At 42.2% G+C, this 17,858-nt stretch overlaps 1 protein-coding gene across 1 annotated transcript in view; it reads left to right on the forward strand.

Annotated features, from left to right (window-relative positions):
* The first annotated feature begins 476 nt into the window (after window positions 1–476).
* The window catches only part of cdh8 (cadherin 8), an 84,994-nt gene continuing 67,612 nt past the window's right edge, over window positions 477–17,858 (forward strand). The window contains exon 1 of the mRNA XM_084541463.1: window positions 477–1,657. Coding sequence (XP_084397589.1) covers window positions 1,400–1,657 — 258 coding nt within the window. The 5' untranslated portion in view covers window positions 477–1,399. The remainder of the gene's footprint in view (window positions 1,658–17,858) is intronic.

The raw sequence follows: 17,858 nt of genomic DNA on the forward strand, positions 1-17,858 counted from the left end.
TTGCTTCTGGCTTCAGGTGGAATTCGTTGCAGCTTACTGTCCTTGGAAATGCACTGCTGTAACCACTCAGCTTACGACCACAGTGATATACTGTGCGTAGTAAAAGTTACCAGAACTAATAGTGATGCTGGGAAGGCAGTCCGCTCATATGTTCACCTGCATCTGTTTTAGCTGAAGAGAAGTCAAACGCCAACCCTTTGTGTCTGAGCCTCCGCTAGTTTTGCATTTTGCTGAGGAGCACATCAGACCTGAGAGGGGAAAAAGTTTCTTAAAGCCTAAACTGTGTTTGATTAAAGGGCAATATTTACATTAAGCTACACCCTTTCACTCGCACTTTGCCGCAGTGCCACTCTATTGAATCTAGTTTTTGTTTGATTGATTGGTTGCTCTTTTTTGTGTTACTAAAAAACAAAAAAAAATTTTTGTGATCATGCTCATTAGTAAATAACAGTCCCAGAGTAATGTTACATATTTAATTCAGTAAGTAAACATGAATCTGAATGCCTCAGCAATTATCTCATTTGGATTACTTTGATATCAGTGAGCTGCAGCCTGCTGACATGGCTCACCTGCAGCCGGCATCTCTCTCTAAGCCTGGCAGTGTTGCATGTATGCTTGGATGAATGTCTAAGAAATTTGATTGTAGCCTCAAACAATATTTAACCCAAGATGTATGGTCAAAACATTAATCATAAGGCACATGTAATTTCTCAAAATCTTTCTAGGATAATCTCCAGAACATCAGATTAAGGCAAGACAATCTTATATAGTGGGCTGAATAGCCTCGCCATGCTCATTTGTTGTTCAGTTGTAGCAGGATGATATGAACGCAAGATAAAAATGTAAAAAAGGGTAATGACTGCTATAGTTAATTATTTATAATGATGAAGTGACAACTTGACTTCCTATCCTAAAATAAAAAAAAATCCTTAAAAAAAAAGAAATGAAGTATGTGTTTCATCTTTGTGTTTGCCTTAGACACAGATTTTTCTTCTGTCTCTCATTTTGTCTGTCTCATCTGATTTCTTCAAATATTTATTTGAATCTACTTTGTTTTTCGCCGTTCTCTTTTTGTCCCCAGCTCCTGACAACCCCTCACAAGACTAAGAGACGACTAACAAACTGTGATTGCTTCCTCATAGGTCTCCCCCTCTGAATAACGCCAAATGGATGCTGTGCTGAGAGCCTCACCCCCTCACCAACTGCTATGGAGGCATGCCAAGCCATGCAAGTGACCTTTATCACACCATGAATGCAAGCTCTGCCGTTCAAAGAGGACACAAGTAACCTTTTCTTGTTATCTAAGAAGGAGCTGTTGATCTGAAGAGAGGAGGGGGGAAACAAGAGGCAGAGAAAGAAGAGTCTCGTAAAGCAAACAAACAAAACACACAACGACAGGATGCCAAAGTGGTCCGAGGAGATGCTCATGGATCTTTGGATGTCCTTGCTGCTGGTGTGGATTACTTGTGTTCCCTGCGTGTCTATGACTCCTATCATAGGCCAGTCCATAAGTACACAAACTGGTGGGTCCGCAGCGGTGGCAAGCGGTCTTGGCGAAGGACAAAGATTACTGAGCCGCGCCAAGAGAGGATGGGTTTGGAATCAAATGTTTGTGCTGGAGGAATTTTCTGGACCAGATCCAATTCTAGTTGGCAGGGTGAGTGCTGTGATTGTCAGCATTATATTAAGCTCGCTTATCATGTGGAAACATTAATTCGGCCATTTGAATGCTCCCTTCATTTTTTTTCAGCTCTTCCCATGGGCAGTGGGAGGGTTTTGGTTGTCAAGGGGAAACAGAGATATTGGGAGACAGGGAGAGGGAGGTCACAAAATGTTTACGGGAATAATTAAAGTCCCAGCAAATAATGGTGGCACATTTTTAGCTTTTGTTTTTGGGTGTCCTTGAAATTCAAGATACCCTAATGAGTTAGTCCATAGCAGAAAACAAAGATTTTTAATTTTTGCTTCCAAAAACGTGCAAGTGTATGAGAAGGACATTTTCCTTTTTTTCCCCTTAATTTATTCTACCATTTGCCCCCGTATCGACATGTGTTACTAATTGTGCATAACATGAGTAAGAGATGCTATTTTAGTTATGGTTAGATTTTCCATTGCGACTCTGTAATGAACAGAACTGCGGGCTAATCCTGCAGCTGAGGGCCACCTGCTCCCTGGCCTGTGCGGAAGGCAGGTTTCAGGGGAGTGGAAGAGTGCTGGCCAGCCCAGCCAAAGCAGCTTGTTCACAGCTCACTGCTGGGATTCACCTGGGGAGAGTCAGCCTGGCAGCCGTGCTCACATACCTCCCTCAGAATATTACCCAGCCACTCTGGCATGGGCAGGAATACAGACCATCGAGCATAATATTTGATCTTGTTCTGTAATAGCTTTTGCAAACAGTTTATCACTGTCTAATATTTGATAACTGTTTGGTATGCCTTTCTTGTTGAGCCATATTGCCAATGTAGCACAGTGAAATATAGACGGCAGCTGACAGCACTGAAGCAAAAAGCTGATTCCATTTTTGTTACACAAGAAAAGTAAGACCCTTGTGTTTGAAGTAAATACTTTTAATTTCACTTCCTTGCTTTTTTTTTTTCTTCTATCCTGAGCATTGTCATATGGCTGCATCAATTAAACATTCGCCACCATGCGGGATTTGCACCTGTGTTCTCTAAATACCATACGAACACAAAAATGCTGTTAAGTGATGCATTAATTTTTCAAGCGAGTCAATTAGGCAGCCTCTGCTGGATTCAACAATGGTTGCTCATCAGAACGCTGGAACAAACAAACACTCACTGGGGCATCTGTGACCATTCGTGAACTTGGATTTTAAAGCTTAGATCGCAGCTGGGAGATGTTGAGCATCAAAGACCTGACGTATATCAACTGGCAAATATTACTGTTAAATATTCCAATATTTAAGGCAAGAAAATAAATCTGCATTTAATGGCATGCCGATAACACAGTCGTGATTACACTTTTCAGCTTAGACTCGCTCTTACATTGAACACTGTGTTGTGTCCCCCTGGCGAAGTGTTCTGCACACTGTCAACAGAGTACGGGTGGCACAAAATCAAGTTATGGTGCCGTTCATGAAAGATGCATCATCTCAAGGTCTCAGCTAATGCTTTCTAAACTTGACTGTAGGATAGGTTAGTCATAGGTGTAAGCTTGTTCCTGTTGAAGGACAGAGCAAACATTGTATTTGGGGTAGAGGGCAGATCTGGGCAAAGAAGAACGCGGCTAGCCTTTTGCAAGGTGATGATGATGGGTTGCGTTCACTGCAAGGTTAAGTGCTCATAAGTATGCCTGGCAGAGCCAAGATAAGTCCTATGTTAGACCAAGATGGCACTGAATTGGTTTAAGACGATAAATCTCTCTCCCTCTCAGTCCCTCTGTCTCCTTTTCCTCGCCTTTCTCTGTATTTCTCACACTTAATTAGAAAATGAATCAAATGGGTGGGAGGTGTGATTCAAATGGGTCATACAGCTCTGTGTGTATTTTGCACAATTTTCTCTGCTGCGTGTGCGGCCGCCTGTGTCTGTGTTTGTGGGCCGATTATCAAGGAAGGCCAGGCCAAGCTTGGACTCTTTCCATCCAATGGTTTTTTATTGCTGGTGCACTCTGAGGTTTAATTACACTTGCATCCCCAATCTCTGCCTGCGACCGGACTCCCCGCAACTTCACCAACACTGGGAATAAGAGCGAGCGATGCGAGAGTGTTTGTGAGAGAGATTGTGCCATCGATTTTTGCCTGAATGTCATCCTCCGTGTTCTCTCTCGACAGAGACTATTAGCATAAATGCAGGGGGGGGGGGGGTAGGCGGAGGTGTGTAAGAGTGAGAAGGACGGCCACAAGGCGTGACATCCCACTTCCCCTTTGCTGCTCTTCAGCGCATCGTTTCTTGACATTGTGATTCACTGAGCGGCGCGTTCGTCAGCCCCCGTCAGTCCTGTTGGTGTCGGAGAGGCAGACATGCAGTACCTGTTAAAGTGAAGCAAGGGAGACAACTGTGAAAGCTTGTTGCTTGGCTGTAGCTTAAAATGAACACAGCGTTGGAAGGGATTTTAGGATTACTCATCATGAGCCAGGGACATTCAGAAATATCCCCTCATTAAGAATAGAAATAGGCAAATGAAGTGCGAAGGCAGATAAGCTTGAACGTATCGTTCGTATGGAATCAGCTAAGAGACGCACGTTTTTTTCATTACTGACAACAAGTGGGAGATAACAATACCACTTGAGCAAGTAAAGCTTCTTGTGTAGACCATTGGAAGGAAAGCGATGTGTAATTTTAGGCAAAGCAGCTCCCAGCACTACCTCGATGGAAAAGCACAGCTCTGCTTTTAAAACACAATAAGTCTTCCGCAGTGTGGAAGGTTGTAATATTGTTCAAGATCTTTTTTTTTTTGTTTTTTTCATTTTGCTATAAGGTTATTCCAACTGTCAGCCATGTTTTCCCACCATTTTGCCTCTTCACTCAAAGCTATTTCAATTATTCAAACATACAGCGGAAGCAACTCAATTACACCAGGCCATTAAAGGCAAAACATTGCCTTAGAACAAAAGAAAAAACTGTGAACAAATTGCTGTGTTTGCACCAAAGAGATATCAGCCTGTTTCCTTTGTAGTGCGAGGCAGATTGACGGCGGTTTGTGTTGGAATGTCTCACTGTCTCAGGCATAACTTCTGTTGAGTCCTTTAGTTCAAGGCAATCATTTTGCATATGCCGTTAATGATGGATTCCATTGCGTAATCATAGTGCGGATGTGGTGAGCCGACCGATACACCAGCTCACTGTCCAACACTTTTATCCACCACGGCATTGTATGTGTTTTTTCACAAAGGGAATTGATAATCAACCATTAATATTCATCAGTTCAGGCCGAACGGCAAGATTGCAAGGACTGACAGTGATGCAGTAAGAGAAAAAGGCTTTGATTACTGATTCAGGAAAGAAAATGGAAAATGTCTGTAATAGAAAAAAAAAAGAAAAGCTTTGTCTTTCTTCTTGGGAAAGGAAACACAAGCTTTATTCTTCCAAACACGCTGTTTGACAGGATTCCCAACAAGAAGGGCAACAGTGTTATCAGATTGGTGGTGTAATGTAGGTCTGCTGGGTGTTTTCGCTGCAAGCAAAGGTGATATTCTGTAGCTATGTTCCCCTCAAAATTGAAGACCCATTTCTAGTGCTGACTTGTTCAAAATGGTCCAATCTTTCTTCTTTCCCCTTTAGATGTACACCAAGGTGAAACTGAAAAACATAACATCATGAATTCATGATTTGGTGTGTTTGCTTGAAAATGCAGGTGTCCCTACTATGTATTTGCCACATTTATTTACTGAATTGTCTGTTTGAAAAGCTTATTAATAGAGATTCTGTTTACTAATTTACTATCATATTTCTTTTCCCTCTGTCAACCTCAGATCTTTTTGTTGCTTCTGTCGCTTTATTCGCTTTGGACTTCTAGTACTAGTCAGACTATAAATACTGATGCGAGCTACTTCTGCTCGACAGGATTGCTTCGCTCTCCGTCTCCGTCTCTGCCTCCCCACCTCCACCTCCAGCCCCCTCTCTCTCTCACTTTCTCTCTTTGACGGGGTGATTACGGAGAGAGTGACTCTTGAGCCCAAGTAAGCTTGCCTCCCGGGCTGATGGGGTGTGGTGCAATGACATTGTTAAAATTTCTCCAAGTGTTTGGCTTTGGCGATGTGAGGCAGTCAGACAAAGCTAAGGCAAGACTGAGTCCTGAATGCAGCTGCCAAGCGTGCCGAGACACTGGTTCTGCCGGAGACCCCACTGCACCTGGTTCACGACAGATCAAAGGTTGATCCGACTCCTTGTCTGAGTGGTGCAGATTTGGCCTCTGATTACCGCGGATCCCCCATCTTTATCTGCATTTACTCCAGCTCCAACAGTTGAGCGAATATCTGGCTCTGCTGATTGATGGATGAGGAGTGGGAGTTAATGAGAATATTAACCGAATTATTGCCAGTGATTGATAGCCATTATGACACATAAATTATAAGCATTGGCTCAGACATAATAAATTCTGAAATATAGCCCAAATTAGACACAGGTTCCAGTGCCATAGTGAGAGGGTTGAATCAAAAAGCTGTCATTAAATCCAGGAAAGGGAAGCCCATCTATGTTTGTTGGAGTTCATTTCATTCCATTTGGTTTCTCACACCCACCACAGCTCCTGGAATACAGCTCGGTAATCTCTCTTCAGGCAGCACCTCACAGATCCGTATTGAGCTGCAGTCTAGCAGCAGCTCCTCTGTCTCTCAGCCCTTGAGGTATGGACACGCCAAACTGACATCAAAGAACTGCCGGCAATGAAGGCCGAATGTGACGGCATCTCACGTGGGCCAGTACACCCCAAAAAGACTATGACAGAGCTGGAGCATATATTGCCTGCGTGAATGAAGAACCAGGAAACCTGGAGAGCTACTATTAGATTTAATTTTAGAGGGTCCTTTTGAAAATATCTGTGTATTTGAATGTTCAGATTAGATAAAGACATAAAATGAGAAAAGCCTTCTCTCTTGCACTGATTCTCAGAGTGCCATCTTTGACCATATTGTTTGGCCGCTGATTCAACATGCTGAATCGGCTGAAAAGCTGGCGACAGGGATCCGAGTCGTGTCAGCTACAAACAGAAAAATTAGCTCCACAAGCACCGATAGTCTGACACCAGAGAATGGCCAGCCGTCGCCTCGGTGCATCACAACCCTTAGATGTCAGTCACTTCCTTGTGTTTAATTTAGCAATGAAATATATACCATCGCTCTGTCCATCGCTTTGTCCATCCTTTCCTGCTCTTTTATCATGCTCCTCTCTTTCCCTGAGACTCACCTGTGCACTATATCATGCCAGCAGGGCATTATATCAATGGGCCATGGTAACAGTCTCCCTCTTCCTTTCCAATCTCTCTGTCTGTCTGTCCCTCCTGGTCTGTAATAAAACACTGGGCCCAGCGGTGGCTCTGATAGAGCTGTGGGATCACATTAGTGCTGCCCTCGAAGAGCTTGACAGGTTGTCTATGGCTTTGTATTGTCGTCCTGGCTCCCATTAACAACCTGCGTATGTGCATGCGCATGTGAGTGTCATACAGTAGCCAGTTCGTGAGTGTTGAACTATACTAAAATGAGATGAGCCGACACAGGCTCGGATGGAGTATATTTAGACATGAGGGTTTTGTGTGCAACAGTAAATATGGTGGGTCCATGAAGCTTTATAGCGGGCGTGTTTTTCCAAACATTTGCTGAGGTGTCAGCAAGGTAATATTTCTGAAAGGTTTCTCTCTAAACGCACTCTATGTGCTTCACGTAGAAATTGCAGTCCGAAATCTGTGATGCTTCAAATTTACAGGTGACCTTATCCCCACTGGCATTATTACTTTCCAGGTGTATTATCATTGCTTGTATCTTAAATGTTATTGTCAGGTTATTCTCTTTTTTACAAGCCTGTCAGTGATCATTTAGTAGAAGTACTGTGGCTTTCACTCTCATTTTACAGTTCTTAAAATATCACTCTCTCCTCTTTCTTCTTTCCCCCCTTTATGTCTTTTTAAACACACCCACGCTTATAAAAATGTAGCTCACAATGTCCTGTCTTTCCTCTCACATGTACCTAGCGACTGCTGTGCATTAAATTACATACTGTAGATTCTCCTTGTGTATTTTCACGAGGGAGCTGAAATCATGTTTCAGTTCAGTGTATCATAGGAAGGCACATGACACGTCTCGTCCATGCTCCCTGGAAGCTCTCTTGTGTACATGCATCAGCTGCAATAATAATGTAACAGGAAAGCACATCCATTCACACAGCTTCAGAGTCCCAGAGCAAAATAACAAGCTTGCTGCTATCACTCACATCTGGGGCTCGGCATGATTAAATCCATGTTGTACGGTGAGCAGCTTGCGCAGGGGCCACTTTCCCGAGCTCCTACATCAGTGCTAATTCATTGCAAATGGCCCCTTTATGGTTTCACCTTGGACTGCGTCGCCCTGATTTGCCTGCTCCCATGTCGGTGTTTGTCAGTCAGCAGTGTCTGACTCTTCCAGATGAAATCCAGGGTATCCCCCGCCTCTCATTAAGGCCAAGCCTCACCTGCTCCTCTCCTCTCTGCTGCCTTCCCTGCCCTCTCCTCTCATCTTGCCCTTTCCTCCCTCACAGTCCCTGGCTCGCCGGGTTCGGCCTGCGCTGGATGTGCGGAGGTGGAGCGCTTAGTGGGCTAAATCATCTGGCACTCTGCCGTGAACTTTGCTCTAACTAATTTATAGGAATTAAAATGGTTCACCTCAAAGGCTTGGCTGCTTCATTGTCTCGTCTAAATTAGGCTTGTTTCTTTTCAAAAATGTAGGAGATATTGCTTTGTTTCTATTATTTTTATATATTTTTTTCAAATCATCAGGAGATGCTTTTGCAATTTACCATATTTAAGCTTCCTGGTGTCCGTCTTTTTACTGACGTATAAATTATTGTTGATTTATTTTGCTTACTTATGAATATGGGATGTGTTTTCAAGTTAAATCACTGGCCAAGCATTAGTAGCAGTAAATGAGGTTACAATTATTTAAATCTAATTATTCAAATCATGAGATTATGATTATCTGAAACCTGCTAATTGGCCCTTGCCTCTGACATAGTCATGGGCATAAGCCACAGCAGCAGCAGCAGCGGCAGCAGCAGCAGCGGCAGCAGCAGCAGCAGCAGCAGCAGGAGTAGCGAAAGATTCTTGCTTCACGTGCCAGTGTGCTCTTGTGGGCTCGGTGTTTGGCTCAACTCTCCAGGCAGCTCCTCTCCTATGGATAGATCCCAGTGTATGTGAAATGCTGCAGGCGGCTGCAGGCGGCTTATCCCTGCGCCTCTGCTTCCATACATGTCCCATCAGCCAAACTGGGACTGCCGGAGTAATCTTGTTAAGAATGGATGTTGTTATTGTGCGACTGGATGTGCATTTGGCTTCACGGTTTGCTAGGAGCGCACGTGGGCTGGAGCAAGGGAGACAATGGGGAAGGAGTTTGGATCGGTTTGGAGTGAGTGCCTATTCCTGGCACTTAAAAGATGACAGTCCTCAACCCTTTCCCTCTGGCTCCTTACTTTCCCATCACTTCCTCACTTCGTCCCGACCCTCCTCACCCACCCCATACGACATAATAACATCAAAGCAGCCTCAGTAAACAGTGGACGTGACATTTACTTGAGGATCGGTGTCTTCACCTATAACGGGTATTAAAGATGATGATTATCATCACTACCAAGTGGAAGGCACAGGGTAGCTCACCTCAATCACTGAACTGATTGAGGTGACAAAAAAAACCCACACACACACACATACACAAGGAGAATCAATGGCTCTCTTCTCTCCCTCAGTGCTACCACTCCTAACTCTGGTATCTGGGTGCCAACAGACTGTGGCTTTGACCTTTCTCACAAATGAATTATTTCGGTTTAATGATCCCTTCTGCAGAAAGAACAAAAAGATAGCTGAAATAATAGCCAAGGGAGACAGGGGGCCGGGGTGTAAAAGGGCAGCACCCCCCCAACCCCCCCCAACCCCCCCCACACACACACACTCTTCAACCTTACTTACACTCTACCTGTGAAGACACCTGTATCTGTCTAATAATCCCTCTTCCTTGTGTTTGTGTCTCCAAGGTACATATGAGACATCTACCCTGTGCCTTATAAATCAGCTGACTTTGAGAAAATATATCCTGAATGCAACGAGCAGGTGGTGGTGATGGAAACACATGCTCCTTTGTGACACCTTTTTTCTCTTTAATTTTCTAGTGTTTGAGTAACTCCTTTTTTTCTTTTTGTCAGATCAGATAGGGGGTGGGATGCGGAGAGAAGGGTGAGGGGGTAGGGTGGGGTGGCTGCATGAAAAATTCAAAACGTTATAATATAAAATCCAGATGAATCATGAATGCTTAATGGGAATCAGGGCCGAGCACGGAGGATGTTGAAAGTGTTCTCAAATAATTTGAGTGTATGTGCGTTGTCTGCCAGCGCCGCGTGCACAAGTAGGGACATGGCATGTTACGTCGCCTCTCTCAGCTGCTCTCTGCTCTCTCGATGGCAGCAAAATGAGGTGTTGAGGGACAGTGAATAGAGGATGCCAGAAACATGCGAAAAGCTTTTAGGGGCAAGAGGCCTTCTGTTATTGAAGTCTGGCTAATTGCCTCTATCCTAGCTGCAACTGCTTGTTGTTCTGGTTGTGGAGTGCACGTGAACTGATGGTCCACATATCTGGGAAAAAATATTGACAAATCTTGCTAACACCTGGTTTTCTCCATTGTGGTTTAATAAAACGCAGAGCTCCAAGGAAATGTTCTAGCACTATTTCATGAATAATAGAACATCCAATTATTAACATTTAGTTAAGGTATCAAAGCATCTGAATATGGTAGCATTGCGAAGGTTTAGTTCTTGTAATTTGATGATAGCACTATAGTAGGTTAAACCCTCTGGAGATAATAACAAGGACTTAAACTGAAGTGTGAATTCTTTTCTTTTGTGTAAATGAAAATAAACTGTGACAATACTGCTCCTATGTCAGAACTTTGTATTCCACGTACTATTGTGTCCTTGGCTAGACTGCCAGCTGGGCTAACTGTGTTATTAAACTGGGGCCACAGACCATAAGTGCCATTTGTTTAATGAGAAATTTGTTAGAAATTTGCACCTCTGATGTAGAATATTTACCAAAACCAGTCTACCATCATCCTCGTGACACCACTCATAGAATGTACAGTAATTCTAAGGCCATAATTATATTTGTTTGTAGTGAGCTAATTTCTTATAAAGTTGTGCTCAATGAAATTGCTTTATTTTTTCTGTGTTGGTGATTAACACATAGAAAATCTGAGCTAATGCTGCATTATTCTCATTATTCTACCCTAGAAGTACTGCAAGACTGCAACCTCTGCACTGCGGGAAGTCTGTGGTGGAAGTGTTTTGTTCTTTTCCATTTTAAAAATTAACTGATAGCACTGAGTTCAGTGTCCTAAATTAGTGACAAATGCCCAAATCTACATGGTCAAATGGCATCACTCTGTCTATTCAACTGTATGTCAAAGAAAATGGTGACTTCAATTTACTGTAAAACACTGGAGGTCAGAAATTAGTTACCATGTCAGCTCTAGGCTCATAATGTAGGTTTGTGATCCAAAAAATGCAATGAGGGTCAATATGGGGGCAATTTTATTATTATTTTAACCTGGGCCGCTTAGGAGATAATGTCTATGCTATCCATTTGGAAGCCAAAGTTATTTAAGTTAAAATAAAATCTAGTGAATTCAGGTGTCCGTGTTGGTCACTGGAAGAGAGCTTTTTTCATCGCTCACCCACACAGATTTTGCACCGATCAAATTACATAACATTGTCAGTGAAACCCAAAAATGTATGCCTACTGGAGAGCAATATTAGAATAAAATACACATATCTCATTCCCATTTTGCTCTTTGATAATTAAACATGTATACAGAAGAATTATAGTCAAACAAACTGCTATCAATATTCTAAGCTTATCTTGCTCAGGGTCGCAGGGGGCTCGGAGCCAGTCCCAGTATGCATTGGACAAGAGGCGATAGATTGGCACCTTCACAGGCTGCCAGTCTATCACACTCACACACACACAAAGAACACATTCACACTCACATTCACACCTAGAGGCAATTTAGAATTTCCAGTTCACCTAACCTACATCTGTAGCTGGAGTCCTCTCAGCAGCACTGAGCATCCCTCATTTATTAATGTTATCTTTTGGTTGTGGTTTAGGTTGATTTGTTATTCACTTTTTTAAGGATTAACAATGCTATCTGAGTTATGCGTTGAATAGAAAAAAAATACAGCATTGTCAACAATATTATTCTTTGTGAAAATTCTCTTTAAGCACTGAACAGTGAAAACTTTAAATCTCACAAAAACAAAGAGCTGTATCTTAGAGGGAACCCCCCTCTGAGTCTCATGAGATGACTCCGCTCGCCTCTAAGAAGAGGAGCTCTCTGCCAAATGGCACCGTGCCCTTTCATGTTACTTTCTGTGCTTTATCTGCGTCATGAAGCCGCGTTGCTGCTGTTAGCTGATGAAGACGAGGAGCAGCTGTGGTGAGGCAGCAATATTTTAATGGCTCCACAGATCTTTGAATGGCCTGTCATCGGGGGGATACGACCTGGGCAAACCCCAAAGCCACTGTTGCCTCCATCTGGATGGAAGCAGTCACACAGGTCTTCATTTCCCTCCATCTCCATCCCTGCAGCACTGTCAGTGTTTGCAGAAGCAGGCACCCGCTTGAACCACCACTTGCCAAGAAGCGGCATGTTATCAGCGTCTCTCTCTCTCTCTCTCTCTCTCCGGACATGCAGGCACAACACAGATGCACATGCAAATACAAGCACACATTGTCTGTGAGTCTCATTGAGTGGCCAGATAAGAAAACATGACATTATCTTTTTGGTGTGTCTGTGTTCGTGTGCACGCCGACTCACACACACGAGTCCCAGCGAGTATGTGCGCACGCTAAGTGTGTGTACAGTCAAAATGCTAATACCATATCTGTCTTGATGACCTTTTCTTCTTTGTTGATGCCCGGTGTTTTTTATAAATACTGTGCTGATATCCTGGGATGTGTAATTACCGCACTGCAGCAACACACTGCCTCTTTATTAGTTTTCTGACAATGGCCTTCCTCGTCACCACTGAGTGCTTTGTGTGTGTGTTTGTGTGAGAGCAAGAGGCTTTTCTGTTGTCCTGTTTACACAGCTGAATCCTATAGTACACCAACCGTACTGATGCTGCTCCTCGCACACATCTGATAAAGACAATGGTACAAGCGTGTGATGTTGCTTCTATTTTTATGTCATTTAGGCTTAACAATAGCCACAGTATCCATCATATCCCATTTCTTATCCAGTTATTCATCTACAGGAGCTTCTTAGAAGTGATCTCTAGGGATTCATAAATGGATCATCTCCAGTCCAATGCGCAGATGAAAACAGGATGGAGGAATTTAACTGAGTGTGCTAAATTGCTTCAACAAATACCACATCGAATCAGGTAAGAATTTATTTGGATCAGGTGTCTCAAGTTGGTTTTACGCACCAAGTATGTGTGCTAACATTTACAATGCAGAGGTAAGAAGTGGGATTCTTGCCTTTGTTGCATCACTGGTGCAGAGGGGGAATGCATGTCAAAAAGGTCTCTGTGCATACGTAATGGGATTCCTCTCTGCGCTGGCTCGACGTTTGTCGATAAGGATCACACTACCCAGGTTCGACTGTGGGGATTAGGGCAGAGGCTGTTTGATCTTGGTGGTTTTGCATAAAAATCTTCTGAATCCTGTAGCAAAGGAGCTGAGTTAGCTAATTGGGATGTGCTGCTGCACAACGGGATGGACTTACATTGTAGCTGCATGTGGTGTCCTCAAGATGCCTTTGACAACACCACAATTACAGTAAAGTCAGAGTGCTGTGTTAATGATGCTTTCAGAGTGCAGGAGAATGGATGTTTTTTTTCATGGAACAACTGACACACCATGCAGACAAATAGAGATAGCACACAATCACTCAATACCGTGCACATGTGAATGCAAATAGCAACTTATCCACATCACAGTAGGAAATCAGACAGGAAACCAAATGTATCCATCATCAAACAGGAATTGTGGTCAGCCTCAGCATATGAAAGTGTATCCTGAAATGTACTGGAGCTGCATTCAAAGTCCCCTGCGTCCACATCAAATCCACATGCGCTTAAGCAGCCAGCACAGCAAAAGGAGAGAGGGGTGTGCCAGTTACGGAACATAATTGCTACTAATGACCATTAGGAGTTTGGTTTTCATCCTCCAGGGGCTGCAGAAAAGGCCTTTCTTCTTATCAGTTGATTGGAAACAAATAGACGGGGCCGGATCCTGCATATTAAGTAAACAGGGGGCTAAAATGGTGTTACTCTATCAGGGGAAAGCCTAATGGAGTGGCGGGATGCTCATCCTCTGCTAATGTGTCAGAAAGTGGACAAATGCTCACAAACCAAGCTCCACTTATATATAAATAAAAAATAAAAAATTCTTGCCAATTGAAATTGTCTCTGAAAAAAGCCAAACAACAACAAAAAAATCATTCCATCAGCCCTGGGCTTGGACTTTAGTTAAGTTCCCTGCTCCTAACACCAAAATGCTGAAGACCTTTGTGCTGCTCTGTAGTAAAGGCACTTATGTTTTTCCAGCAGCAGTGCTGGTATCCAACTGTTAGCGATAGCAGCAAAGTTGTTTTTTTTCCTCTTGGAGGATTCATTTGCATTATGCAAATGAACTATTGATATGGATCATCGGATCCCCTCCGATGAACATTTTGCACAGCTTTTTTCCAAGCAAGTAATTACTTATTGACAGAATGATATTACACAGGAAATTGTTGTATAAAATGACAAACCCAAATGGTGGCAAAAATAATAGGAATAACAATGAAAAAAATTTGAAATCATCAGTTAAATGGACGTGAATTACGCAGGCTCGCACTATTGTGGCTGTTTTCGCAGCGCTCTCTTCACTGCCACCTGTGGTAGCACTCTGGGCTTGTGGCTTTGCATTTTAATTAATTCCAAACATTATTAAGGGTACAAATTCACTGTCTCACTCCACTGCACTATGCAATGTAACTGAGCTGTAGGAATATCAGCAATTATCCATATTGTGATGGAATATTTATGTTGTTTGTTTGTGTAACCTGCATGTCGCATTGTGTCCTTCTTTATTTATTTCCAGTCTCGACTTACTGAAACTGAAGCATTGGAAAATATTGTGCAGTAAATGTTAAATTATATCAAACAACAGCAGCAGTGCTTGCAGTTACGTCTTTGTAGAAGTGAATATGTGACTTTAATAATTCTCCAGATAGACGTTAACGTTTTACACACACACGGTGTGTGTTAAAGTGTAATTTAGAGGATGTGTAAACTGTAATTTAGAGGATGTGTAAATGGATTTAATCAAAATATTTTTATAATGATTTATTTTTAAGGTTTGTTTTTACCGGTTTTACTCTTCTGCAACATTAAAGCATTTAAACATCAGCAGAACCTTGACAAAAGAAAAAAAGAAAAAAAGAATAAGTCAATAAAGCAATTAATATCTACAAGAAGGAACTGTGGTCAATGGGAAAAACAGTCAACATCTTTTTAATCATCTAATCCAAAATGACCTATTTCACTTATATTTTATTTTGCCTGTTTCCACATTTGTTGCAGAAAGAAATTATTTCCCTGCACACTTTTTCGTCAGCGCCATTCGAGCTCTAATATTGAGCATCCCGAGAGATTGGCACCTGGAGGAAAACAGAAAAGGGAAAAGAAAAAAGAGCCAGTGTGCAGCTGCATTTTCTTCTTCAGTAATCGAATCCCTCAAAAGGGGTCCATTTTTCTTCATCTCCCCAGGTCCACAGGACCTTTAAACAGAGCAAGACACCAAAAGAAGGCACCATAGAACACAATTATAATTCCAATATAGCCTTGTAAAGAAAATGTAAACAGATAGCCAGGCTGCAGCACTGCCCCCATTTTCCCAGAAGACTTGTAATAAAGTAGAAAAGATGTAATACTGGAAGAGGCTTTTTACCCCCTGTCCTTTTCTCACTCCAGATATTGAAAAGTATGGCTTTTCTGTGATGATGCTGGGGGAAGGAGAGATGTTCGGAGATTTATGAGAGATTTAAAGGGAAGGCAGAGCAGGGGTAGATTTTACCGCAGGCGTTAATGTGGCTTTGCAAATGAACTTTAATGCACGAGTATTGATAAGAATAAATGGCACTTTGCAGTGCTGGTAGAATCCCTCTTTCCAGTACAGTAACCATGCATGTTTTGTCACAAGCTTAATTTCAGAAACCTCCCGACACTGACAGGGGACAAAAACAAGCTGCCATCCCCTCCAGAAATCTGAACAAGAGCAAATTGGTGGCAAATTTTGATTTGTAAGAGCGTGCAGTTTTCCTATTGGCAAATCTTGAATTCTCAGAGCGAGGCATTTTTTATCCCTTTCCATACAGTAGTTTCCTCTTGAATATTCTGTTTGTTGTGTATTGTCTTGGGGCTAGCATTTGTTTTATGCCCTGTTTTGTGTTTTTCTCCAGTTTATTCTCCAATCATTGGAATGCAGAGAAAACAGCAATAGGCTGCTTATGATAATTTCCTGGCAGTGTTTGCAACTGTCCTAATAATTATTACTGGTGGTGGAAGCTGCTCAGGCACACTGCTCAGAGGTTTTGTCCACGCGTGTAGGTTGTGTTGCACTCATTCACAGCGGTCACTCTTAAAATCATTTATACTTCAGACTCTGTCACAGTCGTGTGATGTCAGAAATGTTTTGTTTGTGAAATAAGCTCAGTGTTTAGACAGAGTTGCTTGATTTTCAGCTTTTTGTTTTGTTTTGTTTTTGTTTTGTTTAATGTATTGTATTATTATAAAGCAAAAGAATGTCATATGGACTGTGTCGTAAAATTTAGTGACATGACCTTTTAACATTACAGTGTGAAGAGTTAGTCACTGAGAGGAAAGTTAGTTAGTGGGATGACTGTGTGGTTTTGCAGTTTCCCACAGAGTGTAATTCACAGACTGAAAGAAAGAGGCCTGGGTGCTTGTCCTTCAGCAAGTGTGCATGAATGAATTTGTGTGTGTGTGTGTGTGTGAATCTCAGTTCAGGCCAAGAAGCAGTAAGGCCCGGCAGGCTGGGAAGGCGTGGAGGAGGGGGTGTGACAGTTTAGTGTGAGAAGGGGAAATGGCATGGTGCTACTGAAGCTAGTCATCCGTCTGCTGTGACACCCAGTGTGCATGGAAGATGTCCCCAGGACTCGGCAAAGGCATAAAGGAAGTGTGGTCGTGCAGAGGAGTGGGCGGCAGAGTGGAAGTGTCATCCTCTCTGTAAGTGTCACTCTTTCGCTGGTTCACTGTCTTCTTGTTGCACATGGCTACTGTGTCTTTGCTTCACACGTGCTGTCGCTTTCCAGATGTCCAACTACACAAATGCGCAAACATTTTTTTAACCCGCTGAACCCTGGGATATCCCACAAGCCTGTAAAATAAAGATATACTAGTGCATATACTGTCAGTCTCAACACCAATTCTTATGAAGGAGAGGACTGAAAAAAACATTTGCCGCTGACTTTAAGACACTTAAAATGGAAGAATTATTTGTGTAGTTATGTCTTGTATGATTCACATGTACAGAGAAATTATTGAAAAAAATAAATTCTCATCCAGGTAATGGAACGCTGGCAATGGTGATTTTTGCCTTCCAACAACCCAAGCAGCACTCTAAAATGTCCATTATATATTAGAAAAAAAAAGGTGAAACATCTCCAAGCCTAAATAGCTCATTTTGAAGTACAGCGATAAACACATCTGTTTAACATTTTCAACAGAACAGTACTTGTAATGTTTTCAAGGGAGTATTCAATTGCTTTGAGTCCTTAGGAGGCAGTAAACACAACACATGAGGGTCATCCTATCTATTTAAGATGTTAATTGAAGGATAACGTATTCAGGAACACTTTTTTTTTTTTTTAGATTTAGACTTTATTGAAAAGAGACACGGATGAGAAACATTAGGGAAGAGAAGGTTGACACACAACAAATCTAACAATGCTGTGGATGTTGGGATGTCCAGCCATGTTGGAAATAACACTATAACACAATATATATATCGAGATCCATACATTTTACTGTTATGATTATTGTTTGTACGGTAGTTTAATATGCGCTGACTGTAGATAGACAATATTATAATGATCATAAGGCACCACTACATACATTTATTTTTAGGTATTTATTTACTTATTTTTTTAATTTCACAAA

The sequence above is a fragment of the Chelon labrosus genome, assembly GCF_963514085.1.
Source record: "Chelon labrosus genome assembly, chromosome: 3".
In the NCBI taxonomy this organism is placed as follows: domain Eukaryota; kingdom Metazoa; phylum Chordata; class Actinopteri; order Mugiliformes; family Mugilidae; genus Chelon; species Chelon labrosus.